At 40.1% G+C, this 26921-nt stretch overlaps 4 protein-coding genes across 4 annotated transcripts; 2 read left to right on the top strand and 2 right to left on the bottom strand.

Annotated features, from left to right (window-relative positions):
* Window positions 1–251: 251 nt before the first annotated feature.
* Window positions 252–8109, bottom strand: LOC115812889 (transforming growth factor beta-1-induced transcript 1 protein-like). The gene is made up of 11 exons (XM_030775443.1): window positions 8097–8109; window positions 3988–4145; window positions 3650–3711; window positions 2710–2843; window positions 2525–2621; window positions 2263–2362; window positions 1793–1975; window positions 1520–1693; window positions 1240–1321; window positions 883–1031; window positions 252–557 (listed from the first exon to the last, which is right to left on the bottom strand). Exons 1-11 carry the CDS (start codon window positions 8107–8109, stop codon window positions 291–293), a joined length of 1419 nt encoding a protein of 472 aa, XP_030631303.1. The 3' UTR covers window positions 252–290.
* Window positions 8110–9087: 978 nt separating this feature from the next.
* On the bottom strand, window positions 9088–11175 carry LOC115811856 (elongin-B). Its single transcript, XM_030774250.1, has 4 exons — window positions 11133–11175; window positions 10305–10439; window positions 10060–10168; window positions 9088–9836 (listed from the first exon to the last, which is right to left on the bottom strand). The coding sequence occupies exons 1-4, from the start codon at window positions 11133–11135 to the stop codon at window positions 9724–9726; spliced, it is 360 nt and encodes a 119-aa protein (XP_030630110.1). The 5' UTR covers window positions 11136–11175; the 3' UTR covers window positions 9088–9723.
* A 974-nt stretch (window positions 11176–12149) lies between these two features.
* On the top strand, window positions 12150–15238 carry pkmyt1 (protein kinase, membrane associated tyrosine/threonine 1). The gene is made up of 7 exons (XM_030775018.1): window positions 12150–12521; window positions 12847–13084; window positions 13504–13801; window positions 13922–14028; window positions 14126–14298; window positions 14424–14653; window positions 14866–15238. The coding sequence occupies exons 1-7, from the start codon at window positions 12150–12152 to the stop codon at window positions 15236–15238; spliced, it is 1791 nt and encodes a 596-aa protein (XP_030630878.1).
* A 3901-nt stretch (window positions 15239–19139) lies between these two features.
* LOC115811139 (60S ribosomal protein L19) lies at window positions 19140–21640 on the top strand. The gene is made up of 6 exons (XM_030773223.1): window positions 19140–19160; window positions 19947–20053; window positions 20213–20335; window positions 20484–20604; window positions 20953–21063; window positions 21459–21640. Exons 1-6 carry the CDS (start codon window positions 19156–19158, stop codon window positions 21580–21582), a joined length of 591 nt encoding a protein of 196 aa, XP_030629083.1. The 5' UTR covers window positions 19140–19155; the 3' UTR covers window positions 21583–21640.
* The last annotated feature ends 5281 nt before the right edge of the window (window positions 21641–26921 follow it).

The raw sequence follows: 26921 nt of genomic DNA, 5'->3' as shown, positions 1-26921 counted from the left end.
ACTGACTGAGGGAATCTGCGTAATACTGCGTGTGCTCCTCCTCGCTCCTCTCAGCTTTTGTGGAGGTTTAGAGAGAAAAAGAGAGTAACGGCAGCTGTACGTGATCTTCTACTTTTGCTCCCTCTCTTCTGTGATGCTCTTTCACACAACATCTTTCCTTAACACAGTGAAACGTAACAAAGTAGAATGGGAACGGAGCTCATTTTCTTTTCTTTCCATCCAATGTCCTCCTTTTCTTCCTCTCTCCTTTTTCACTACTCCCACCTCTCACCACTCCTTTTCATTTGCTTTCATCCAAAGAGCTTTAGGAAGCAGGGGTGGCAGTAGGGCTTGTTTTCTTGCTCTTTGAAACAGCCTTTGCTGAGTGGTTTCAGGCAGAAGTGACACACCAGGTGGTGAGGGTGAAACTTGGCACCCATGGCTGTCACACAACGCCCCAGGATGGGCTGCTGACAGGCCTGACACATACTGCCGCGTGACTGGTGGTAGTGAGCTTCACAAAGAGGCTGTCCCTCATGTTCGAAGAAACTGCCATTCACAAATGGGCTGTAGCACTCCTACAGGGCAATGACAATTTCACACATTAAATAAACTTGATATTTTGGCTTTACATTTCATGGTTGTGTATCTCATGTAATTTCTGAGTCATTGTAGGTTTCCACCATCATTTGAATACATGTACAGTGGAGATCAGAGTCATTTAAAACAAGGTCTGAAACAACTTGTGTATATTAATACATAAATGGTGAAATATTACATGATTTTTGTAAACAGCGCACGTCTTACACATTTTTATGTAAACAGTGATATGAAACAGTGATATGAATACAGCCTCATAAACTGCAATAAACAAAAAAAGCAAATATGACATCTCTCACTCACCCTGCAAACAAAGCATTGTGGATGCCACAGGGAATTGAGGGCTGAGATGTAGTTCTCCATAATGGGCTGAGAACAGCCTTGACAACGGGAAGCAAAGAGGGACAAAAAGCATTGCTGGCAGTACTGCTGACCCTCACGATCATGGAATCCTGGAAGATGATCAACAAATATTTCAGGGGAAAATAACTTTTGGTTATTCACTATTCTATCATACTGTACATTTAGTTTTTAAGGAGGCTTAAACTTATTTCAATTGTGTCTACATGTCCAGCCTTTGACCAGAGTTTTTAATCATTTTGAATATGTGAATGTTCTGAACCAGCACTGAATCCCTGCCTTAAGACTCAAGTGCAATACCTTCATCCCCAAATGTCCGACCGCACTTCACACAGCAGAAACATTCTGGATGCCAGTTCTTATCCAGCGCAGTGACCATTTTCTGCAGACAGGAATGGGGACAACTGAGGTTTGAATGGCACAGACAAAAGGCACAGGGACTACAGGGACCACTAAAGGGAGATTTATGTTCAGGTTCTATGATAAGCTATGGTGAAATGACCATGTACGTAAAAACAACTATGAATACACACAGCATACACAACATAGTAGAAGTGCAGACACACTTGTTCATACTTACGTTGAGAATGGGCTTGTTGCATTGTGCACAGTGGGGTGAGTACAGGGTAAAGTAGTCAGGCTCACAGTATGGCCGGCCATCTTTCTCAAAAAAGTTTCTGTTCCCGAGCTCACACTCACACTCAGAGCACACAAAGTGTTCTGGGTGCCAGACCCTCCCCAGGGCTGTCACAACCTGCAAAATATATCATCAGCTCATGAATAAAAGTCAAAGGTGACGCATATCAAAATCCTCCAAAATCCACCTGTGCTAAGGAGAAGTTGTGAACACTACCTGTCCTACAATTGGCTTCTGACAGGCAGAGCAGTTTCCCTTTGACGAGGTAGGCACTCCCTGCCTGCTCAGATCTGATTGGAGAAGCCCCAGCATACTGTCCAATGATCCACCAGAGGCTGACGGGGGAGGCTGGGCAGGCTGCTGTGGGGATGTGACCACCGGATTGACGGGGGCAGCGGGCTAGTGAAACGATAAGGAAGCACAAGTGAGTTTAGAAACAGACAACAATAACTTTAAAACATCAACACAACAGTACAGTACGTTAACTACTGCAGTAACTAATTAACTACAGTAATTCTATTAAAACATCTATTCAAAGAGTGCTTCCAGGATTCTTAATGGAGTCTTATTGCCACGAGACCTAAAAACATCATTTCTAACTTGCTTTAAACTCTGTGAGAACTGTGCAAAACTGTGTGAAATGTGTTGACTGGGCACAAAAGACCATGCTTCCCATGAACACATGCCACATAAATACTCACAGTGCTTTGGACTCTGAAGTCAGACAGGGAGGCCATGAGTTTGTCCAGTTCCAGAGTGGCAGACGTGGCTGAAGGCTTAGCTGAGCTGCACACATGGTATCAGTTATCTCCTCTGACATGAATCATTATGATATTACACTAGTGCAAAATTAGAAGACAACTACACACATTTATAGGTCAAAAATGAACAGTAAAGTCACAGTATACATTATGTACATTAATGAATATACACAGAGCTGTACTATACCCAGTTGAAGACGGGGAGCTTGTCTTTGAGCTTTGGACATCCTTCATTTTATCCCTGTCATCTTTCTTACTGGTCGGGAACTGGGCCAGAATCTCATCTGGCAAACAGGGAGAAAAACTGATCTAATGGAAAAGCACTTTTACACACAAGCGAGAACAAAAATGTGCAAGAACGTGTACACACACCAGTGATATTGAATTGTGTAGCGTTTAACTCCTGCAGTAGGTGGTCCAGCTCACTGAGGCCTCCTCCCAGGACAGAGGAGGAGAAGGCAGGAGGAGGATCTGGGGTGCGTGGGGAGCGAGGCTTACACACAGTGCTGTGTGGGGTGAAGGAATAATATGTCATAAACGCATTTAAAATGAATCAGTGGCCCTGCCGACAGATAGAAAACTGAACGTGTGATACTTCAGCAGAGTCAATGAGACTCAAACAAATGAATGCAACTGAAATATGCATAATGCTCAACTCTAAAACATATAATATCATACTCATAATCTTGGGTGTACTCAACAAGTTCAAACAATGTTGACTTCGGCAACACCAACGGGAATAAATGTGTGAATCAAAAGTGGACTGGTCTTTATTAAATAAACTGACAATTACCATGAAATCATAATATTAAAAGAGGAAATTCTCAGTATATTCTTGTAATTATTGAGACTGTAGTGACAGCCACTTATACACTGCCTGGACAAAAAAAAAGAGGTGGCACACCCAAATATTTTGTTGGACCACCTTTAAGCCTTATTCACAACAACCTTATTCAACATCACAACGTTTATTTCGTAAAGTCTTCTCTAGCACATCCCAAAGACTTTCAATGGGGTTAAGGTCAGGACTCTTTCACAATTTGAGCTCGATGAATCTCGGCATTGTCGTCCTGGAATATGCTCATGCCGTCAGGGAAGAAAAAATCCACTGATGGGATAACCTGGTCATTCAGTACATTCAGGTACTCAGCTGACTTCATTGTATTGCCACCTAACATTGCTGAGCCTAGACCTGACCAACTGAAGCAACCCCAGATCATAACACTGCCTCCAGAGGCTCCAAATCCAAATGGCGACTTTTTTTTTTTAATGTGATGCTATAAAATAAGTCAAAGCTTTAGGCTGATCATACCTGTAAAGTTTGTCTGTGTTAGGATTCTGAGAACCATTTGACTTCATTGCTGCAGAAACAGTCTGTAAAGGTATAAGGAAATAATAAATAGTAAACATGATATATAAGACACACATAATGACATAGAGAATATGAAATACTGCATTTCAGCAAGTACAAATTTAAAGTCAGAAGAATATCGTTCTACAAAGTTCTACACTGATGATCACTGAAAATTCCATGAGTGCTACATTATGGTACAGTTTCTTCTAAAATGCATCTCTCATTTATAATTACTTGTGCCTCAGAAACTCTGACTGGCCAGTGCATGAGTGTGAGTGTGTGTATGTAAAGCTCACTTGCTGAGGTGTGTATGCTGGAGGGGGTGGCCTGGACTGCACAGAATCTTGGGTGCTGCCAGGTGTGGTGTCAGAGGTCGCAGGAGGGTCAGACGTCAATAGTACAGGGCATCGAGCCAGGGGAGAGGTGGAGCTCTCCAAATCAGCCAGGAGAGCATCTACAGAGACAAAAAATTAAAAGGAGGTGGGGAAGAAAGGGAAGAGCAATAAAAGAGAAAAGGATGAAAGGAGAATTAGAGTAAGATTAAACAGAGGGGTGAAAATAAACAACTTATGAATGAGGTAAATGAAGAGTCAGACAGGATAATGAACACAGTAAGACTCTATACCCCACCAAAAAAAATCTAGTTAAATAGGTAAAAGATACTGCAGCAAAAGCAAGCTAGGACAAAGAAAGGAGGGTTACAAACAGCCAGGCGCACAGGCAAGCATATCAATATCTAAAAAATGCAACGTGACATAGACAACCACACAGGCAGGCTGGCAGAAAGATAGTAAAGCAAATAGAAAGACATGCAGACAGAGAAAATTACGTACCAAACATAACAATACGAGGATTGAGAGGGTAGTTAGATGGCTCTGGCACGCCTACAGGAAGACAGACAGTCTGAGTGACCAAACATAAAGCAAATCAGCAAGCTTATCACATACTATGACCGATTATGTTCGGCACAAAGAGAGGGCGCTAATTATACAGGCAATCCACGACAGACGAATCAGCGTGCCAAACATATACAAGCTTCACACAGGGGTAAAGGGGGTGATCCTGAAATATTCTAAGGAAGTTAAGTGATTCCTAGCAGGAAATGCAGCCAACTCAATAAAAATTTCAGAATGCCTATAAAAGGAAAACAGCTGAGCTTATGATGGACAGATCAGCAAAACAGGAACAGAGCTGGCCAACTGATAGAATGCATTCTCCACCAAATTTCTCTCCCTCTTTGTTATCTAAATGAACACAATACACTTTAAGATATTGTTTATACTCTGGAGGAATGGGAAAAAAACTCAGAACATGACAACAAAAATACTCAAGGCCGAGCCCAAATCGGTTTGTATTTGTGTATAACATAATTTGCAGATAAGACTGCAATAAAGGCAACCAATGAGTGTGTGTGTGTGTGTGTGTGTATGTATCTGTGTACTCCTGTGGATGCATACACAGGGGGTGTGGTAGGATTGAAAATTATTTATATATTCCATTCCAACAGAAAAAATACCATGTTTTTCTTTGTATAGTGGCTCTCATGCATAATTCTGCAGCTCAAAGTGTCTTAAAAGCAAATGAAAAGAGTGTTTCTGGCATCAAGAAGACATGTTTAAAATCTGCATGCAATTACTATATAAAATAAAAATCTTAAAAAAAGAGGCAAGTAAGTGACAAACATAAATTACATAAAACAAGACAAAAACTTACACTAAAACAATGAAAAACACTAAAACAATTAAACCTTTCAAGAAGGTGAGAAAATTTTCATTAAAAATTTGAATGTAAAACGTAAAAAGGTGAATATTAGAAGTTTTTTGAGGGACCTTTTCTTTAGAGAGCTTGGAACATTTCCAAATCTAAAACAGCCGAAGCATATTCCAAATTTTTGTTGCATAAAACAGCGCCTCCAAACAGACCAGCACTGAGCGACCATAGAACTTGATCTAGAACACGATAAGTAAAACACTCAGAGATGAATGTAGGAGCTGAACCAACGAGAGCCATCAAAATGTAGCAAGAGCAAGTGTAATATGCTCTCTTTTTCATGTTCCTCTTCAAATTCTGGTCAAACATTCTGTACAGGCTGAAATCCACAATATAAAAAAAAACAAAACATTTTTGGCAGGTCTGTAAATTGTTTACCCTTACTCTAAACAATTACAGTCAAGCCATTTGCAAATTGTTTAACATACACGATCCTGCAAATGAAAAAAAACAAAAACAGAAAAAAAACTACTGCCTTGTCAGGAATAAAACTACAGATATACATGTGTACAATACTGCTGTATATGGTCATTACAAGTGTAGAAGTTTATGCTCAAAAGTACTCTTATCTGGTACAAGCATAAAGAACATGGGAAGAGCAATGGTGGACTGTGAAGAGAACCCTGAGGAACTTGACAGGCAATGTTCTGCTTCCTTAATGATAAATCACCTATACAATAAATCTGTGTCCCAGTAAGATACCTATGAGACCAGTTTCAACTAATCAATGCCACAGACACCAACCCAGTTTCTAAGACAATGCCTCGGTGCACTGTGGCCTAATCTCAAAGTGGTCATTGCCAAAAGAATAAGAACAGAGACGTTGCTTGTTATTTACTCCTCTCACCAAAGCAGTCTCATGTACTATGAACTTGATTGGTATTCTGTGAAAAAAATGAGAATAAATACAAAATAAATAAATAAAAAAGAGTATCAAACATCAAAAGGCACAGGGTTGGAATATAGTTATGTATATGGATATTTTGGATATGGATATATGGATATGGATAGTTATGTATATTTTTGTTCTGCTAAAGTCTGGAAAGTTACAACAGCATTACTGTATTTTATATATAGACTAACTGGGTATATAGTATTTCTCCAGCTATGGCACTAAACCTATTGATAAAGAGATATCTGAATGAGACAGAGGCTTTAGAAATCATGAGGCATTGATGAATGAGGTGGTAGTAGAGAGCACTGTCATACAGTCTAATGAGGATTCATTCTGTATAACACAAATACAGAGTCAGTAGCACACAAACACACAGTGCTGTTGCTCATATAAGGAGCTAAAAATCTTCTCAATAGGAATTATGACCATATTTAGATCTGCCTGCTCATTTGGTTTGGCCAGGTCTTCAGGAACACGCACTACCTCTGAAAACCACTTGCCCTACATGCATGCAGCTGTACAGTCCAAATAACCTCCAAGGTGATATAAACATACCATGCGATGGATGTGGGCAAAGACTTTTCATGGTTCAATCACTGACTCAAGTTTAACTGGTCCAGATGCGCTCGACCCATCAACGACTTTAAAAAAAATATATTCAATTTGCTTAATAAGCATATCTTTACTGTTTAAATGACTTTACAGACACAATGCTCTGGGTAGATTCAGATTTTGTTTTGCTCTTATTGTATTGTTCTTAAGGCCTTTATTGACAGTTCTGAAGTAGGATTTGAATATGACATTCATACACAGTTGCTAATTAGCCTTACTGTAAAAGAATGTAGTGAGACACTAAATGTTCCGAGTGATTTCAAACGCACACACAGATACGTACACGCGCACACACAACGTGGGCCAAAATGAACTATCTTGTAATTGAAGAATCACTCCTCTCAAGATTACAACAAAAGTTAATGGAAAAAACATTATGTTGCCAATCCATACACATAAACACTGCTTTTAGATGACTGTAAAAATCGCAACTTTATCTAATCTGTGAACACTGCAACAACACTTTGATATATATAGGTTATGCTGATTCCATCTTTATAACGAACTGAGATGTTTCAAGTTGTAAGAGTTAAAATGTGATTCTCTAAAATAGGTTCTCCCTTCCTTTCTTCAAAACTCACCACTACACTCTAATCAGACACTAGAACATGTACAAAGACATGGCAACTGTATACACTACAAAGAAGACAGATACTTATTTGGTTGGACTTATTTCAGAATGTGTACGGGGTTTTCAAAGACAAACATTCAACCGAACATAAATTTAAAGATACATGTCAACGTAAGGATACAGCGCTCCTTTTCTGAGTGATCAACAAACCGATGGCGTGTTATAGTACAGTACTAGTCAGATATGCATGAGCATTCTGGGGATATGCGCGCACGTAACGGTCACCGCTCTCCTTTACTCCAGGTAGTCGCTGGGCTCTTACCGAGTTGCTCTTTGTGTAGCGTAGTAGGAATATTGTAGTCTGCCCCCCCTCCAACCCTCAAAAGTAAACTAACTATTTCGAGAGAAGAAAAAAAGTTCCCATTTTTTTCCTAGAGGCTCTATACCCCTCCCTTCTTCCTTTTCTTCTGAGCCAGAAAGAAAAACCGAGCCGTTGGTAGCATGTTTGAGCACAGTAGGCCTTGAAATGATGGTAAAATATTATGTTGAATACATACCCAAATCTTCCATCGCAGATTTTCAAATTATACCTTGACTTGGTCAGAAGAAATATAAGTGAATGATGTGTAAAATCTTCGCAATTGTGTTCTTTCTTTTAATCGCTGCCTTCTTCGTGGTGTAGTACATACAAATCCTCAATGGCCGCATTCAAGTTATATGATTCAGAAATATTCCTAGACTATGCAACAGTGAAGGGGAAAAAAACCGTCCGTTTCCCTTTCCCTTCCCATCCCATCCAACCTTTTCATGTACAACGTCTCCCGATAGACCGGACCGGGAGAGGCGTAACTAAATTACTGCGGTCACATCCCCCTCTGTTCCCTTGTAAATGACGTCATATCGTACATTCCTAGTCCATATTTGGGATAGAAAATTGGGTATTTGCTGCTAACGCCAAACTCGGCCATCCATTATAAAGCGTTAGACTCTGGCGAGTCAGTCCAACAGTAGCCAACACGTTGACAGCTCGAAGGCTCACAGTTGTCCAAAGGAACATTTTGACAGCCACCTCAGCATTACCCTTACCAGCTCACATCTGGATTATTCAAAGTCACACATCGTGTATCGTATCGATGCATAGATGATCTACAGACGATAAGACTCCGTCTTATTTTCACATCACAACTAAACAAACAACATTTTTGTTCAGGGAAACCAAATTCCCAAATGATGGCAAAATATGAGTTAAAATACTTGGTTAGCTCATGTGGTCAGGATAGTCATTTCTCTTGTTTAGAAAATGTAGCCATCACAAACAACGATAGCCAACATTTTTGATGGCATTATTTCCCAAACATGCAGTTAGCTGGTTGTCTCTCTTATGTGATGCTGAAATCCTGTCAAGATTAGATATGTTGTCAGAGGTTAACTGACACTCAAGAATTAAATACATTGGCAAGGTAGTCCAACGTGAGATATAGTTAGAAATGTCACACAACACAGAGAAAAATTCAAACAAAAAAAATCTCAAATTATGCAAAATTATGATTTAATAGTATAATTGACTAAAAGAGGTTTGTTTTCTAAATAAGTTAAATAATGCACTATGGATCAATCTGAGGTATGGGGTAAAACATGGACTCATAACCTAAACATGGGAAAATATCATAGTTGTCCTCCTCAGATAATGAAAGTTTCTGGTGGGTGTAAGACTGCTGTGCTGATAACTTTAAAATTCATACATGAGTTTTAATCTCCTTGTAATTTGAGTTTATATCACCTTCCCCATTTAAACTGTGTGTCCACTTTATGTTAAAAACCTTTACCCAGTCCCACTTCATAGTGATATAAACGAGAGTGATCAATCTCCAAACACTCTCAAATTCTTTGCCATTTATACAGAAAAATAAGACAGACACAAATATGTGTCCAAAATGAAGTCACAGAAACAGTGAGTATGAGATCAAAATGTGCATGTCAGTCCAGGTGAGAAGGTAAATTACATAACAACATTAATCGTTTTCTTTGTGTACGCATTTCTGGACATACTGGAGAGTAGTAGCTCAGTTCAATAGAGGGTGACATGACTAGTATGCCCATTTTGGTTTCTTATATCCAAACTCCTTTATCTCTTCAAGAATATCATGATGCAGCTGTTCCAATCATCACTTTTTTTCCTCTGTCTCACTGCACTGACTGTTCGTTGGTTGTGCTGCCAGAGTCTTGGGGCTTCATGACATCAGGGAGCTCAGGTGGGCTGGAGAAGGGCTCCACATGGAGGGGCTCAAATGCATCATCTGAGAGAATAAGAAAGAGTCATTGTGTTAACAGGGAATGGTATGCACAACACATCTACACAAGCTAGAACTGTTTGCAAAATGGCTGACGTGTAACAGAAGACACATACATGTTGGTAATTGGCACATATTTGTCACAGGTTCACTACAAAATGAAAATGATGCCACTTAGGTGACAAGAAAGACAATGCAATAGTTAGGTAGTTAATATACTGCGACGCACCGCCGATGCGGAGGGCTAGTCCTACTGTAGCTGGGGCCTGTGGTCTTGCTGTCTGGCTGGTGAAACCGCAGTCTCCCAGAGTTTTGCTATCCTCTAGCAACTGGTCATCCTTTAAGAGTATCAGACAGACACTAACATTAAAATAATACACAAGTGGTACTAAACACTATAGTCTTTGTAAATATTACAAAAGGAATTCTATGTAAAATATTTTTATAGATTCATAGCTCAGTCTCTCTGAATACCTTGAAAAGCCTTTGTTCCTCCGGCGGTCTCTTCAAAATTCCCTCAACTATGCGCTTCAACTCATGCACTGTGGTGGACTCTTTTGCGTCAGTGAAGATTGTTGTCTTTTGACGCCTTATCATTAAAAACACGTCCTGGAAAGGTAAATGACATGGGTCAACATAACTGTCGTGTTTCCAGAGTATTAAAGCGTCTTTAAACTGAAGAGCTAACTATTTTGACAACTGCTCAGTAAGCACGCAACCTGATAACCAGAAATCGCAGCTTCGTGTTACATCATTAAATTATTTTTAACAAACAACTCTGCGCTTTCAAAACAACGGTCAATTTTAATGACTCTGAAATGAAAACTGTCACACAAGGATGTTGGGGAGTAATTATTTAAATCTCATTTCATACTTAACGCTTTATCACAAGCATGCCGTTTAGTCGTAGTGTGCAAGTTTTATTGACACTGACATTAGCTGGCACAGTAGCTGCAATACGAGTAGCTACTTATCTGCCAAAGAATCAATCACATACGGTTTAAATAAACTTAATAAACGTGTAACACACAAGTGGACGAACAATAAATTACACAAGAAATGTTTCCCAAGAGGGGTGCAAGAGGTGAACTGCAAAGCTACCTAGCTAGCTAGCAAGCCACCTTGCTAGCAAAGTAGCTTGGCAACAGCTTTCAACAAACTCTTGAGAATAGTCACAGTTTTTGAAAGCACAAATTTAAACTAAATGTGGGAGTATAATTACTCAAAGATCACCAACACCCAAACAAATCCGACAAAAGTCAATATCTGAGGCTGAACACAAACGCTTTCTTAATCACTAACCATTTCTGAGGTTGAATGCACCACTCGCCGCCTTACTCCTCCAAAATCCCAGAGTGCATAGCGAACAGCGCAAACGTCCTGTCCATCGCCGTGAGCTTCTTTACGTTTTGGCGCGTGGCGGATATTTTGAAAGAAATATGCGGCGCGAGCATTGAAGGTAGCACACAAGTTAACGTTAGTAAGTTAGCTTAGTCGTTACGTTAGTGTGTTAGTTTATACTACCGATAAAGTTCATTTAACTGCAACTTTATAGACAGCATATTGTATACTGTCAAAGTAAATGACACTAGAACTGTAACGTGAGGGTCATATAGTTTGTACTACATGTGTTAAGCTTATGAACAGTATTAGCAAATTATTTTAGCAAACGAGCTGTATGACAGAACCAGTTGCGAGGTTGTAGCGCTTGTTAAAAGTGTCAAGGGCAACATTACTTAACTTTTGAGTGGCAGGCTAGATATGATGTACTGTTAATATTTTCTTACGTTTGGCGTGCTTACCCCCTCTCAGGTAAGTACTTTATAATTGTAATATTTCGCTATGTAAATGTCAGTTTATGTAATAGAGATTCAAAATAACTTACTGACTGAATACAGCATTTTGACCTACTTTATTAGCATTGGGTTATATAATTACTGCTCTTAATATATGTATATTATTTTTCTCAGCTAACAAAATTTCCTGCGATTATTTCATGTTTATGTGAGTGTGTACGACGTTTTGAGCTTAACAGCTTTAGGCTAACGTTGACGAAGAATTGTGTGTGCGAGAGCCTGTATTTTTGTTTGTGTGTTTCTTTTGGTCAAAACAAGACATCTGTCTTTTCACCCACAGGTTTGGTTGTACATTCAGAAAAGGACTGGTAGGACTTCCAACCAGATTGCTTGGAGTTGTCCCTCAAACCTTTTTGTCCAGTTCTGTTGTACATTCTTTCCAGAAACTGCTCATACTGCCTTTTTGACACATACAACTAACACCATCATCCCTTACATTTACCAGAGCAATACAATTAATGCCATGTCAGTTTGCCAGGATAAAATTGCCACAACTCCCCTTCCTGTACCTGTCCACTTTGACCATGCCCAGCAGTCTTTCTCCCTTAAAAAACGACGCCTCCCTTTTTCTTCATCCAACTCTTCATCATCTCTCTCCCCTCCAAGACCTCTATCTCACTCCTTACCCCCACGTCCCCCTTCCAAAGGATGTCCCCCGTTCAGTCGAGTGTTCCCTCAGCGCCCCTCATCTCCCTGGACCCCACTGTCACAGTCCCTAATCAAGAACCCTCCACCACATTCTTTGTATGATCCCAGACTGCCACAGTCCTTCTTTAGTCAGTGTTTCACCAACCTAGGCCTGATTGGGAGGGGCTCCTTTGGAGAAGTGTACAAGGTGAGATGTATATCTGGTTTGGAATTATTCTGGGTAATGGTAGGGTTGCTGCATCGGCTTATCACTCACTGTATTGACCATTGCAGCCTCATCTAATAAGTGTAGGACCACAGCTTGTTTGATGTAGTTTGATTATGTTTAACAAAAACGTGAGAACCCCACCAATAATTTAGTTTGTAGTTACAACTATCATCTGGATTCCTTATTCACCTAAAATTTGGAATATCTGTATAACCTTTTCAGCGCTGTTGTAGAATTTTTGCCCTTCCTTGTGGAAAATCTCATAGCTTTACTGTGATGCAGTCTTTCTTATACTCTCTTGCAGGTGATGAGCCATTTGGATGGACATCAGTACGCTGTGAAACGCTCTGTGCAGCGTTTCCGTGGTAATGGAGAGCGCGCTCGGAGTGTGAGGGAGGCAAGGAATCATGAGCGTCTATGCCCTCACCCTCACATACTGGATTTTGTAGCTGCCTGGGAGGAAGGAGGACGCCTCTACATTCAAACAGAGCTCTGTTGTACCAGTCTGCTTCTGCATGTTGAGACGCAGCCTCCTTATCCAGGTATATAGTGTCTCTCTCTTTATCTATCTATCCATCTCTCCCTTTCTATTATTAATATAGGCCTATACTATTATAATTGTTACTTCAGCTGAATGCTAAAGAGCAGTCTTTTGGGGCCTATTGAATACACTGTGATCCTCTCTCTCGTCTTTGCTTGCACTGTTATGGTCATTTACTGCAAGTAGACTCCTTCACTTTCATCCTGAAGCTTTTCAATACAAACAACACCTGTAAATGTTTGATTTTGATCTTAAGCCAGGTATCTTATTTGTTTACATTTTCCAATACTATCACTGTCACCTCTTGTTTAGGCACTACTGGCCTGCTTCTTAGAAGCAATTGGTTTACCAGTAATAAAATACTATTCTGCTTTTGTAAATTCTTCAGCGGTGTCAGTGAGTTTTATGATGTTTTCTTAGATGAATCTTCTGCATGGACGTACCTGTGTGATCTTCTGTCTGCTCTGAGGCACTTACACAGCCGTGGATTCGCACACCTGGACCTCAAACCAGCTAATGTGTTCCTTACACGCTCAGGACGTCTCAAACTTGGTGACTTTGGTCTTCTGATGGAGTTGTCTTCTGAGAGTAGCAAGGAAGGGACTGAGGGAGAGAAGGGGATAGAGAAAGAGAACCAGGATGTGCAAGAAGGAGACCCTAGGTATATGGCACCTGAGCTATTGAAGGGGGAATATGGACCTGCTGCTGATGTGTTCAGGTAAAATTCTTCCCTAGACCTCTCATTACTTATGGAAATAGTAAAAAAAAAACATTTTATTTTAAAAGTTTAACAACAATAATATACGTGAGAGATAAAAATTGTAATTTTGTTGTGCAGTTTGGGTGTATCTATCCTGGAAGTGGCTTGTAATATGGAGGTCCCTAAAGGAGGAGAGGGTTGGCAACAACTCAGACAAGGTTACCTTCCCACAGAATTCACCAATGGTACTTATTATTCAGACACAGCGATCTGTTCCTTCCCCAAGTTGATGTCTTTATGTGAGATTATTACTGTAGATATTAATGAGCGATTATGTTGCAGCCCTCTCAACTGAACTGCAGTGTGTATTGAGGCTGATGCTGGCTCCAGAACCCAGAGACAGAGCTACAGTAGAGGAGCTCTTGGCTCTGCCCTCTGTTCAGAAACACCGATGGAGACGGCAAGTTTCCCTCTACCTACGTGAAAGTTTGCTGTCCTTATTAAATCTTTGCCAGGTAAACTCGCAGCAAACACCTGTGAGTGTGTGTCAAACATACGGTCTTGATTGTGCAAAAGTATTTTGAATTGTTCCGCTTTCCTTCTTTTCTTCTTCCAGTTCTTATTATCCTGTGGTCCTCAGTCCTTATTATCAGCAGGGTGGAAACTCCTCTCTTACCTAAATCTCCCATTTGTCCCCGACCACACACCTCTGCCACCTTGCACGCCCCCCAGAGACAGTTGGGAGAGAGATGGAGAAATGAGCACCCTGTACCCCAGCATCTTGCAGTCAGAGTCAGGTAGCCCAAGTGATGACCCAGTGTTCCTGCCGGAGATCCTGGTGCCCGAACACTCGCCCACCTTCTCTCACAGGTATGCAAAAGATAGTGAAGTGGGTCTGGAACCTGTACACGTCATTATACATTTAAGACTGTTGTGAGAGCAGTACATATAGAAAGAATTTACACAGATCAGGAAAACCTTGCATTGTTAAATTGACTTTTAAATGAATTCCCATGGTATAAACATCTCACCTCTTTCTGTATGCTGTGGTGTCTTTTTTTTTTTCCTCTCCTCTTCAAAAGAATCCAATCCAGGTTATCTGTGGGAAGTACCTCCACTCCACTTCCAGACTCTAACACACATCCTTACCTCAGTCCCTCACTCACACCTACACACACACATAGCCTCCTAGACACGCCCTCTAGTATTCACTCCAATGGTTCCAGACATACACTAACAGGAACGCCAAATTTAAGCCCACTACACACTGGATCACTATGTGGGTCTCCAAGAGGTTCTGCCCAGTGCAGTCAATCCCTGGATCATCACTGCCGTCTGAACTCTTCGGGCTCGAAACAGAGCTGGATCAGACCTGAACCTTTTGCCAGGACCAGCTTTGAACCAAAGAACCTCCTTAGCTTGTTTGATGAGACTACACTGGAAAGCGAGCCTTGAAGACTGTCGTATGCTGTGTGTTTGACCTTGTTTGGGAATATGTATGATTTGACTTGTTTGACAGGGAAAGAAAATTACTTGTATAATGTTTACCCAGATGCCAAGATATATGTCAAAGCATTATTTCATTACTTTTTGTAAAATCTTGTTTTGTGTATCTTCCTCAGGTTTTAGCTGAAGTTTACTTTCAAGAATATCATTTGAGTGAACAATGGCTTTTTCACTTCTTAATCCTTATGGTTTCCCTTTTCCCCTTTGTGACATAGGCATGTGACCCTAAAATGAACGTTGTGACTGAGTGTAATTTAAATGGCTTTATGTAAAGACATGATGCAAACTGATATTGCAAATTTATTGAACTGATTGACTATATACAATCTGCTTTTGTTGAAATTTTAATATATGCATTTTGCTAATATAATATATTTATATGTACAACATCACATGAACATCAACACTGTATATTAGTTCACTTGATCAGCACAGTCGTTTCATTTGCATGCTCTTCAGAAAAATAAAGGGATGAGGAACTAGCTGTTCATGCTCGTGTTTTGTTGAAACGTCGGCTTCTTTTCTTCCATCCAAGAGATGGCGCTGTAAGGTGTAGGAACAATCTTACAACACTTATTTCCGTCAAGCTTCCGGTGCTATTGAGGGGGTTGCAAATGTTTGCGAGTTAATGAATTTTTGTGTTATAAGGGATGGAATCAGGCTGACACTATCAGTTTAGTTAGACCTGAGCAACAGTAGATTAAAATATAGAGGATGGTGCTGATGCTGGTAAACTTATTTGGTTTGGACGTCAGAAACTATAACTTGCGATATCATAGCATAGTATTTGTCATTCGTAGCTTATCTGTTGATGTCTTCGAACAGTGATTTCCATAGCTTGATAAATCACTGTTGTGTAGGATAACTATCAAAAGAGGAAGACCGCGAGGAGTCGAGATCGAAGCAGCAAGGTACAAAAGTGTTGTGTCTATGCATAAACATTACGCCCTTGCTAAACAGTATATTATACAGTGTATAATTCTTTTTCTTTTTTACATACACAATATCCGTACAGTTAGGGTGTTTAGGTTGGATGTTGTGGGGGTAGGGAGAAGTAATTGCATACTCTTGATTAACCTCACTTCTTTATGTGACGCCGTCCAATGCTTGTTCATATGATCTAAACGTCCATGGTATCGTATTTTAGAATGTCTAAGCTGGACCGTTTGAACGCCCGAGTGGCCAAACTGCTGACGGTCGCGGTACATGAGGTACTGGAAGTGGTTAAAGAGACGGTATCGGAGTATCAAGAGAAAGCTGCCCGGACACAGAGAGAAAACGAGAGGCTTAAACGGAGACTGCAAGAGCTACAGGATAAGCAGAGAAAAGAATGCTCTGGTGAGCATAGAAGTAACATATAACAAAATTGGTTTTTAAGAACTTTTTTCCACGCCGACTAGTCATTTAAATCACCTGGTGGTCGTCTAATTGTAGCCAACTGCTGTTCAGTGTACATTTAATGAAACTTAATGCAATCATGCTCTTATCTGTAGGAGTGGACCAAGCTGCCAGTTGCTGCCCAGATGCTATTAACAGGACTCAAATGGATCCTGTGTACTGCACACAGGAGCTGAACACCTCCCAGCAAGACACAGACCTTAGGCAGCATTCTGAAGATGAATGTCCTTCAGCGGACATCAATGATATACTATTCACAGGCGTGTCTCTTTCTGCTCGTTCTCGTCCTCAGTGTCCAAGAAATGACAGTGTTCTGGACTCAGTTCATCTAGCAGTTAGTTTCAGAGCCACGGAAACTGTTGAGAGACCAGAAGTTTCTCAACAAAAGCAGAGGAGCACAGACAACAAAGAGCAGCATGTTAGATCTGAGTCAGATCTCAGAACTGGGCAGGACATGTTTAAAGAGGAACATGATTTAGTATCTTCCCAGAGTGTGACTGCATCAAGACTTGGTCATTGCCAAGCCACCAACAATATGGATTCAGACTCTTTAGCTCAGTTTGTCAGTTCTTCAAATGCTGGGTCTCCTCTGACCAATGAGACCTGCCTAAATATCAAAGAGATCAAAACTGAGGTCGGAACAGATGAGTATGAGGTATATGCCTCCCAGAGACCTCTGTGTGACACGGAAGGTTCCAGCACTAATAGCGACATGACTGAACTCGCAATACCACCTCTGCTTTCAAGCTCAGGACTGTTATACTATCAGACCAGCCAAAATAACCAAAAAGAAGGGTTCATGATTGAGGATGTTAACATTAGTTCAGCTTTAGAGGGTAGGAACCACAGACTTGATGAGCATCCGAATGGTTTGTTGTACAGAAAGAGCTTCTGTAGTGCAGGAGGGCTCCGCTTCCTCCCTCGACTCCACAAAGAAAAGCGATTCTGCTGTGGTCTCTGCGGCAGAAGCTTTAGCCATGCAGGGGACTTCAAGAAGCACAAGAGGGTTCACACAGGAGAGAAACCGTATTGCTGCACTGTCTGTGGGAAACGCTTTAGTCAATCTGGCTACCTAAAGATCCATCAGCGATACCACACTGGAGAGAGACCCTACTGCTGTAGTCAGTGTGGCAAGCGATTCAGCCACTCTAGTAACTTCAGAAAGCACCAGCAGACCCATGTTGGTCAGAGGTCTTAGTGGGGTTCCCAGCAGGTGCTCCAATTGACTGTATCTCTGTACTAATCATATACAGTACTGTTATGTCATAATTAATCCAAATTTAATTCACCAAACTAGAATATTCAGCAATCAACAATTTTTAAAATGTCATCATAAGACTTCCGTACTGCCCCTCCCCTAACACACGTTTAGTTTGAAACATATGTGGAAATGAACCAATTAAGATTCTTTTTTTTTTTTTTTTAAATGTTTTTATTAATACCAGTAGGTTTTGTTACATAGCAGCATGAATGACATAAATGCAGAAAGACCAACAAAGATACATAAGATACATACAACATTAAACAGAGTAGGAAGGAAAATAGCCTTTTTAGGTTTCTGCTACAATTTGTATTTATAAACTTGAATATGTCCATCTTTTACTGAACTCGATAAACTTGAATATGTCCATCTATAACTGAATCTTTTCTATGTTTACACTGCTTAGTGTATCTTTGATATTGGAATAAGTTAACACCAAGTATCTGGATTTATATGATACTGAAATGCAGCTATAAAAGCCAGTGCTAGCATAAAGGATTTAAAATGGTGTGCTGTGATGTCATTATAATTTACGCCAAATGATCAGTTGTGTGTAGTAATAAAATTACAGGACAAAATGTGTTTTGACTGACTGGACATTTCTTTAACGTTAGTCTGGTAAGCCCTCATGGATACCAGGAGTGGACGTGACATGTACGTGTCATGAAAATATGAGCACAGTTAGCTCACTGTGTATTAATTATCCGCAGCTAAGAATTCTATGTCCATAAAAACAAATATAAAAAGATAACATTATTTGAGCATTGTTAGAGATATAGTAATCGATGAATGAGCTACAGTAAGCACAATACCTGTTCAACATGATCGGATGAGCAATTTGTACACTTGTACATACCAAACTCATTGTCGAAGCGTCACTATCACTGCCATCTACTGGTGACTTAAACAAGTCCCATAATGCAAAGAGGCAACATGGAATTGGAGCGTACCATTGTATAGGGGTCTCTTTAACATATCGCTTTATTTCTTCAGATTGAGAGGTTTAATATAATTTTTTCATCTTCGAAAATCACTACAGTATACACGTACATTGTTGTTTAGCAAAAAGCTTTAGCAAGATTCTCGAAACTGAAATGAATTCTTTATCAACTATACGTCTCTCTGCTTTGTATAATGTTCATATCCCTTATGATGGTAGCGTCCCCCAAACCCTCGATTCTTTCCTTTCTCTCAAAGATCAGCAGCCATGAGGTAAGAGCTGAAGCCGTGCTCGCACAGAAAATGATTAAAATAGTCGAAAATAAGTGTCCACTGTCGCTTATGCTCTTCATATATTTTAATTAACAACTTAGGGATACTAATTTAATCATAAATACATAGTAAATTTCAAACAAATGGTTGTTGTTTACCATATTTATTTCAAAACGTGTAGGCCTTAGTGGTGAAGACGGGAGTTGAAGTTGTAATACGGCCCACGTTTTTGACGAATGAAGATTTCTCCCTAAAATATCAAGCCGTATTAGTTTTGCAGTTCCTGGAAAATGGTATTCTTTAATTACTGAAACGTAGAGACGTTTATCTTGGACTTGCATAAAACTTAAACATCGCAACGTGATTACATTAGCTAGTTTAGCACATTCGGCTAAGTCGCTCTCGTGGCTTCTTCCTAAAAATGCTAATGTTAGCTGGCTAGTGGCATCGGGCCTCGCTTGCGAGCTGTGTCTCCTCAGATGTGAGCTTGATGGCCACTTTGTTTTAACCGCTAATAATTAGGAATGGTAAAAGTGTTCACTCCAAGAACTGTTAGAGGGATGCATACTACTGGAAGCAACTACTGCTCACTGCCAGCATTTGTTCCGAACTAGAAATCGCCGTGCGCACTGTAAATCCAATGAAAGTATTACACTTCGTTTAACAGTTTTGTCGATTTTAACAAGTTTAAACGCAAAACTCAAATCTAGTGTTGGCGGATGACCGTGTCAGTATTAGCCAGTATCAAGTAATTAAAAGTTGTCTCGTCTGATTTTCTCATCGCAGCATGCTCAGGCTCCAGAAGCGCTTGGCCTCCAGTGTCTTGCGCTGTGGCAAGAAGAAGGTCTGGCTTGACCCAAACGAAACCAATGAGATCGCCAATGCCAATTCCCGTAAGTTTGTAGTCACAATGTCTATATGTATTTTCTACGAAGCCTGACCGTTAATTCGCCATATCATTGTGCAGGGCAGTGATCTTTCAGTGCTAGGTTTTATCATATGTAGACTTGTCAACAATCCAGACTTACTTTTCTGCCTTCTCTTCCTTACAGGCCAGCAAATCCGCAAGCTGGTGAAGGATGGTCTTATTATCAAGAAACCCGTCACCGTGCACTCCCGTGCCCGCTGCCGCAAGAACACACTTGCACGTCGCAAGGGCCGGCACATGGGTGTCGGTAGGTCTGAGCTGACATCCAACCATCAGTACAGCAATTACACTGCGAAAGTGTTTAACAACAATAATCACAGTAGTTAAAAATGTAGTCTTGTTGTGACACTTGATGAACATTGAAAACATTTGATACTCATTGCCTCCCTGTGCAGGTAAGAGGAAGGGTACAGCTAATGCCCGTATGCCTGAGAAGCTGTGCTGGATGCGTCGTATGAGAATCCTGCGCCGTCTGCTGCGTCGTTACAGGGAATCCAAGAAGATCGACAGGCACATGTGAGTGCCACTATAATACATTAACTGAATACTTCATTAATTTGAGAGGAATTGTTGCTTGTCAAGTGTTACATCTGACTCCAGTGCATAGAATTTGCTTTGTTTTTGCAATTTCAGTTTAAGAATATTGTCATTTATATCTCTAGATTTAGATTTTTGCTTCAATTTTGATTTTATGTTTAAGAAACATAGTGTTGGTCTTCATAACTAGACTCAAATGGCCCATTGGATAATGTACAGAGGAACGAGAAAGTGAGAATACTTGATTTGTGATGCTTTGTATTGTTAACTGTGCCCAGTGTTGGGTAGGATTAAGTTTGAAACTGGCTTTTTGGTCCTCTCCTCCAGGTACCACAGTCTGTACCTTAGGGCCAAGGGTAATGTGTTCAAGAACAAGCGTATCCTCATGGAGCACATCCACAAACTGAAGGCTGACAAGGCTCGCAAGAAGCTCCTAGCGTAAGTCAAGACAAGATCCCCCCAAATTGCGTAGATTTTTGTATCAAGTTTCAGGTTTATATTAAATGTGATTGAAATGTGACTGAATTCAGTTTTCATGGGTCAGAGTAGTGGTAGATTTAAAAACAGGGTCTGAATTAGAATTGGAGCATATGATAGCAAGTATATAAAGTTTTGTATCCATCTTAAAAAAATTCTTGAGATGAATGACGGGGTTTAGAGGAAAAACAGTACTGGATTACTACAGAGTTGTAGGAGGGGCAAAGGTTATAACTGATTCATGAATAAAATAGACTGAACAAATCCTACAGTAGTGGTTGAGTGGTGACATAAGGGAGCAGATGTTAATGCTTTGTGGATTGTGTCTGATTGCTGCTGTATGTGTCTGTCCACAGTGACCAGGCAGAGGCACGTCGCTCTAAGACCAGGGAGGCCCGCAAGCGCCGTGAGGAGCGCCTGCAGGCTAAGAAAGAGGAGATCATTAAGACTTTGTCCAAGGAGGAGGAGACAAAGAAGTGAACCTCCATGTTTCCCTGACCACCCCCTTTTCAGTCCTAATAAAATACAAATAAAACAATCAACTGTCCTGTGATTATTCCTTTGGGATTGGTGTTACAAAGCTAAAAAATTTGGAGATGCCCCATATGCCATCAGATGGAAGTTTGTTACTTTACTGACGAACACAGAATGTTAGGAATAAAGATTGAGGCCAAACTACTAAAAATCAGACCATTTGAGTAAAATCATGAAATTCCTTGAAATGGTAATTTGTGATTCACTAGGATTTGGGGTATATGATTGTGAATCATTGTTGAGAAATTTCTTGTAATGTGTTGGTGTGAGTTGGTGTTCCTGTGATGTCTGTTTGAGTGCATTACCAGCTTTGCACGCTGGATGGCAATCATGTATTTGTAGGTGCTTGTGAGAGGGTGTTGACATGTTAAATGATCTCTTGTGTGAAGGAACAAAAAGGCAGTGTATGTACGTTCCTAGAGAGCAAGACGGCAGTTTTTTATTCCAGAGCATTCAAATGTAATTTTTGGAGTAGAAAGATGTCATATCAGGAAGCATTTTTTAAAGGTGCATTTGTACACTTAAGGTGTAGGTTTTTGACATGCTCAAACCAACACCTTCATTCTTTTTGTGTGGATGTTGGGTCCTTCATGTTTTTCTTGCCTGGTGATAAGATGATTAATTTACATAATCAAACTTGATGTGTGGTAGTGAAGAAACAAAAATGACAGAGCTGGAGAGCTTTGAAGAAGAACCTCAGACATTCTGGCAAATCAGCTCTTCATGTAATTCTCATTGTGAAGAAATTGTCCACCCATTCTTCAAACCAAACCATCTGAGCACTCCTAAAGGGTCTAAATTGGGTTTTTCCAAAGATTCAATGTCTGAGCCTTTGACTTTACACCTCAATGCTAATTGTCATTATAGTATGCCCAGTTACGAGGAGATGACTAGAACCTTATAAAGAATGAATTTATGTGTGTGGGTGTTCTGTCTCGGGCCAGTCCAGCGCTTGTGTGCACCGGCAAGGCCTGGAGTGTGGAGATAAGGGTCCTGTCTGAACTGTAGTAGTGCTATCACGCCGCCTCTCAAATAAAAAACCTCTGACCTTGCCGTGTCTGTGTGTCGGAGAGAGTTAAGCCAAATCTTCACATTTTTGTCTATCACAAGCTTGCAAATTCTAATATCCTGCCTTTGCAGAAAGGAGCTTAATATTTTTAAATTAATTTCTTTCTTTTAAGTTGTTAAATGTTAAATTAAAAGCACTTAGCTTTGCTAAACGTGGAGCCGAAAATAGTTGATTGCAAGAGATTCCCAGGACCATGCAGTTGTAATGTGTGTGCATGAGTGTTTGAATTGCATAGATGTGGGTGGAAATAAAAACAAGATGGAAATGAAGAGATCCACCAATGTTCTCTCTGGATATCAGTATTGATAAATGTGAAGACAGACTGAGTATTGATCAGCTGTTCTAGGCCCGTAACACAGACTCAAACACTCGTGTATCTGCAGCAGCAGCAGGTTGCCTGCTTGTTTGCAGGGTGTTAATAGAAGTTGCCTCTAAATGCCACTCTTGACTATTTTAGTGAGTTTTCCCTGCTAATGGAGCTGTTGAAGGCCAAGCAAGGAGACTAGTATTAGATTCAGTGTAAAGATGGCTCTTCACATTAGTCAAATTACTAAAGTCAGTGACCACAATTCTGTGCACTGTATGGGATAAAATGTTTCTTTTGTGGTCTGTTCATTCAGGTACCTGGGTATACTGACATATTCTTAGAGGTGTTATTGGTGATGGAGCTTTTTGTAATTTAGTTGGGTATGAGGGTATTAGCTATTTTCTAAATGACAGTTAAATACACAATATATAACAGTAGCAGTAGGAGACAGGAGCAGTAGATGTAATTTCTTTCAAGGGCAACACGAAGCAGAATTGTTAAGGTGCATTATTCTTTATTTTTCTCAGGTTTGGTTTATATAGATTGTTTTTTTAAACACAGTGTGTGTCTCATCTAGTTTGTGTGTGTGTGTGTGTGTGTGTGTGTGTTCTTAGTCAGGAGACATGGCTGAGAACTGGCAAAGAACTGTCGCCATGGTCCCAAGCAGCTTTGCAGAGAAATCCTCGTGACAGATCTGTACGTTGTGATTGGTTAGAGGGAAAACTGGTATCACAGCCATAGCCAACGTAATGGTCAAGGAGACATGCTTTAATTTCCAGTGCTCACTCAGAGCACAAAAGGGTATCGTAAAAAATACAATTGGACACATTCTGCAGCATCAGACTGATAAAGAGCTGAGCACTTTGAAAGTGCATGAAATTTGTATGGAAATTGTGGCAACAATTTTTCATTTAGAATTGAAAATTCACCCAACCAGTGACATTTACTACAAGTTTACTTTCACTCATTATGCATTTAAATATTATAAGATTATAATAAATATAAATATTTTAATTATTATACTATGTTTAGAATATAGATATTATAAGCACAGTCCTGTGCTTTTAAACTTAATACACATATTCTTCAATTACAATCAGAATCAATTTGAGACTTATGTCTTGGTAAAGTCTTCTACGTTAATGAAAATCCATGGTAAAAACAAATAAAAAACAATCACACACAGCGCGTTGTTCTCCGACTGAGCTGTATGTGGTCTCCGTGCAGTTCCTGTGCTGTCTTCGCTGTCTGTGTTCTCTGTTCCCTCCTCTAATGGGATTAGACAAGGTTTGACGTCCCAAAGCCGTGGTAGATCCACACTGCTCTCCTGGCCGCATATCCTGCCTGTCAGCTTCTGTTCTAGTGCTGTTGTTGCATTTGAAGTCTTGTCCATCTTTGAAAACGTAACGTTTGAAATTCCAGACAACATTGCTGTGGGGACTGAGTGATGACATTTATCAACTTGAATTCTTCTTAGATATAAAATTGGTGTATTATGTTTCGAGTGACTGCTTTTCCTGGAATAAATTGTGACTGTATCCAGTTACCATGGACACAGTCATGTAGTAAACAACATATTGTGTTTACAATTGGTAGACATTATATCCAGTAACCCATGCAGTAGGTAGGTCACAGTAAAGATGCCTAAACATTGTTGTAATTGAGCTCCATTATATGAATACTCTGAAAGTCCTCTTGACAATACCTAGAGCACACTCCCAAGAATCAGTGATGAGAAACAATTTGACAGCACAATGGATTACTGTTCAAAGGCAAATGACAAGTGTATGTCTTCTCTCTGTTATTTAACTGACAGTGGCCATTTTCATACTGTGGTCTTTGACATGCTCTGTGAAGTTGTCTAAGCCTGAGTAATAGGATTGGGTTTGTTTGAAAGAGGTGAGTGTATGTGGGTGTGTGATGTGAGTATCTGTGTGTGTGTGTGTGTGTGCACACCCATGTGTGAGTGTGTGTGTGCACACGCCTGTGTGTGTTGCTGCTGTACCTGGATTACAGTCTCATCAGCATGGGTGGTGTGTGCGTTCAAGGCAACATCCAAAAAAATCCAAAATGAAAAGGTTCCTACTCATAATCCTTTTAACCTTTGAACCAACTTCCGATCTTCTCCTCCACAGCAGAGAAATAGGAATGAGGCTCTCCCTTGAACCTCTCATTATCCTCTCTTCAGTTCACTGAATCATGCATCTCTTTGTCACTCTCTCTCACAATACAGATATGCTGATAAACAGGTAGACAGATGGAGGGAAAAAGAGAACCATGGTAATGTCATAAACATGGAATGGAATTATGTAAAAATTGTACTTTTCATCTACTGAATATTTCTGGGAACATTTAGCTGAGGAGATTATGCGTGGCGGGTCACAGATTTGAGATCAAGTGAAAAAAAGGGTTATATTTAGATCCTGTAACTGAGTTTTCAGCGTTTCTCTACAAAATAAAAACCTATTTTATAGATAAGATCAATTTAATGTAAAAAAACCTCCAACAAATGAAGTTCGTTAATTGTGAAAACAAACAAACAAACAAATGAAAAGCTAAGACATAATGAATAATGTAAGCCCCTGTCACATGGAATGACCCCGTGGCTGTTCTGAGCCTTTGCTTAAGCCTGCCTGCACCTCTCTTCTCTTCACTCCAGTCAAAGTTCTGAATGAGGCTCTTGACTGATCTCCCTGTTTCTACACACACTCAGTGCTCTTAATAGGGACTTTTGTACATTAAACAGTGATTCCTTGGGGGTGGGGACAGGTGTGAGTATATGTTTTGTAGTTAAACAGAAGCACAGAAATTGAAAATTATTCATGTGAAAACATATAAGGCATGCACAAGCCATGTGTAATTCTTATTAGCTACTGTACTAAATTGTCTACTATCTGGCTGTAGATAGATAGATAGATAGATAGATAGATAGATAGATAGATAGATAGATAGATAGATAGATAGATAGATAGATAGATAGATAGATAGATAGATAGATAGATAGATTGCTACAAGTAGTATCTGGGGTTTTGCTGATTATTCCCCCTCTACCCCCTGTTTCTTGAAACTGTTGTTTTTGTTCTTGTTCCTTGTTTGCTGTGCAGCCACCTTAAAAGTCCTCTCGCTAAACTGTTTGCGTGGTAAGTAATTTTACCCCATAGAGACTTGCCAATGTCCTTTCCTGCCCTTTGCTCTCCTAAACAAGGTACACACAGAACTTCACCTTGTCGCCCCCCCCACCCCACCCCCACTCAGTTTCTTTTTTTATCTCTCTTCATTTCTAAAAATAATTCAAGGTTGAATAACAGGTTTACCAAGATTGACAATGCAGTTCTGTAAACATGACCCCTTTACAGAGCTAATCTACATAATATATCACAGTTTCCTTTGCTATGCCATTAATATCCAGAAAGGAAATGTTAAGCAGGTCTAGGTTCAGTGAGCACAGCAGTGTAAAATTTACTATTATCTCAGCAGAGTTCACTTGGTCATTTTCACTGCACAGCTTTATGGTCAAGCCAGAGATTGCTGCAGAATCAGTGTGTGTGGAAAAGTAGTGGATGCAGATCCCACTGCTGTGAACAAACTGAGGGGGTTGTAGTAGTCATTTGATTGAGCAAGAAGATTAAGTATTTAACATTTTTATTAACATCTTTATTAAAATCCCCATATGAAGATTTATATGAAAATCACTACGAAGGCTCTATGATCCTGATAGAGTCAGAGAAAGGTTACTGCAAGTTCAAAACCTACCAGAAGCAGTCAGCCATAAGCTACAGTTTTTAAGGTACCAGTCATTAAATGCTGTGTAGATAGACTGATTCTCAGGCACTTGACAAAAGCCATTGTCTGAAGACCACCACCTTCATTATAGAGGCAGAGCTACTTCTCATCTCTTATTTCAACTTA

This window comes from Chanos chanos, chromosome 5 (assembly GCF_902362185.1).
Source record: "Chanos chanos chromosome 5, fChaCha1.1, whole genome shotgun sequence".
NCBI lineage: Eukaryota > Metazoa > Chordata > Actinopteri > Gonorynchiformes > Chanidae > Chanos > Chanos chanos.
Note: the sequence above shows the minus strand (reverse complement) of the source record. Positions and strands in the feature narration are given on the sequence as shown.

Bases quoted from the DNA above. Each gene is read 5' to 3' on its own strand.
- LOC115812889 (XM_030775443.1), bottom strand. The intron at 2,622-2,709 runs GTGTGTGTACAC...CCTGTTTGCCAG, and splicing joins TACACAATTCAATATCACTG to ATGAGATTCTGGCCCAGTTC. The intron at 1,976-2,262 runs GCATGTGTTCAT...TCGTTTCACTAG, and splicing joins GCACTGTGAGTATTTATGTG to CCCGCTGCCCCCGTCAATCC.
- pkmyt1 (XM_030775018.1), top strand. From the start codon at position 12,150: ATGTCAGTTTGCCAGGATAAAATTGCCACAACTCCCCTTCCTGTACCT. The intron at 13,085-13,503 runs GTATATAGTGTC...ATGTTTTCTTAG, and splicing joins GACGCAGCCTCCTTATCCAG to ATGAATCTTCTGCATGGACG. The intron at 13,802-13,921 runs GTAAAATTCTTC...TTTGTTGTGCAG, and splicing joins CCTGCTGCTGATGTGTTCAG to TTTGGGTGTATCTATCCTGG.
- LOC115811139 (XM_030773223.1), top strand. The intron at 20,054-20,212 runs GTAAGTTTGTAG...TCTTCCTTACAG, and splicing joins GATCGCCAATGCCAATTCCC to GCCAGCAAATCCGCAAGCTG. The intron at 20,605-20,952 runs GTGAGTGCCACT...CCTCTCCTCCAG, and splicing joins AAGAAGATCGACAGGCACAT to GTACCACAGTCTGTACCTTA.
- LOC115811856 (XM_030774250.1), bottom strand. The intron at 10,169-10,304 runs GTATTCAGAGAG...ATACTCTTAAAG, and splicing joins AGGAACAAAGGCTTTTCAAG to GATGACCAGTTGCTAGAGGA. The intron at 9,837-10,059 runs GTGCGTCGCAGT...TTATTCTCTCAG, and splicing joins ACTAGCCCTCCGCATCGGCG to ATGATGCATTTGAGCCCCTC.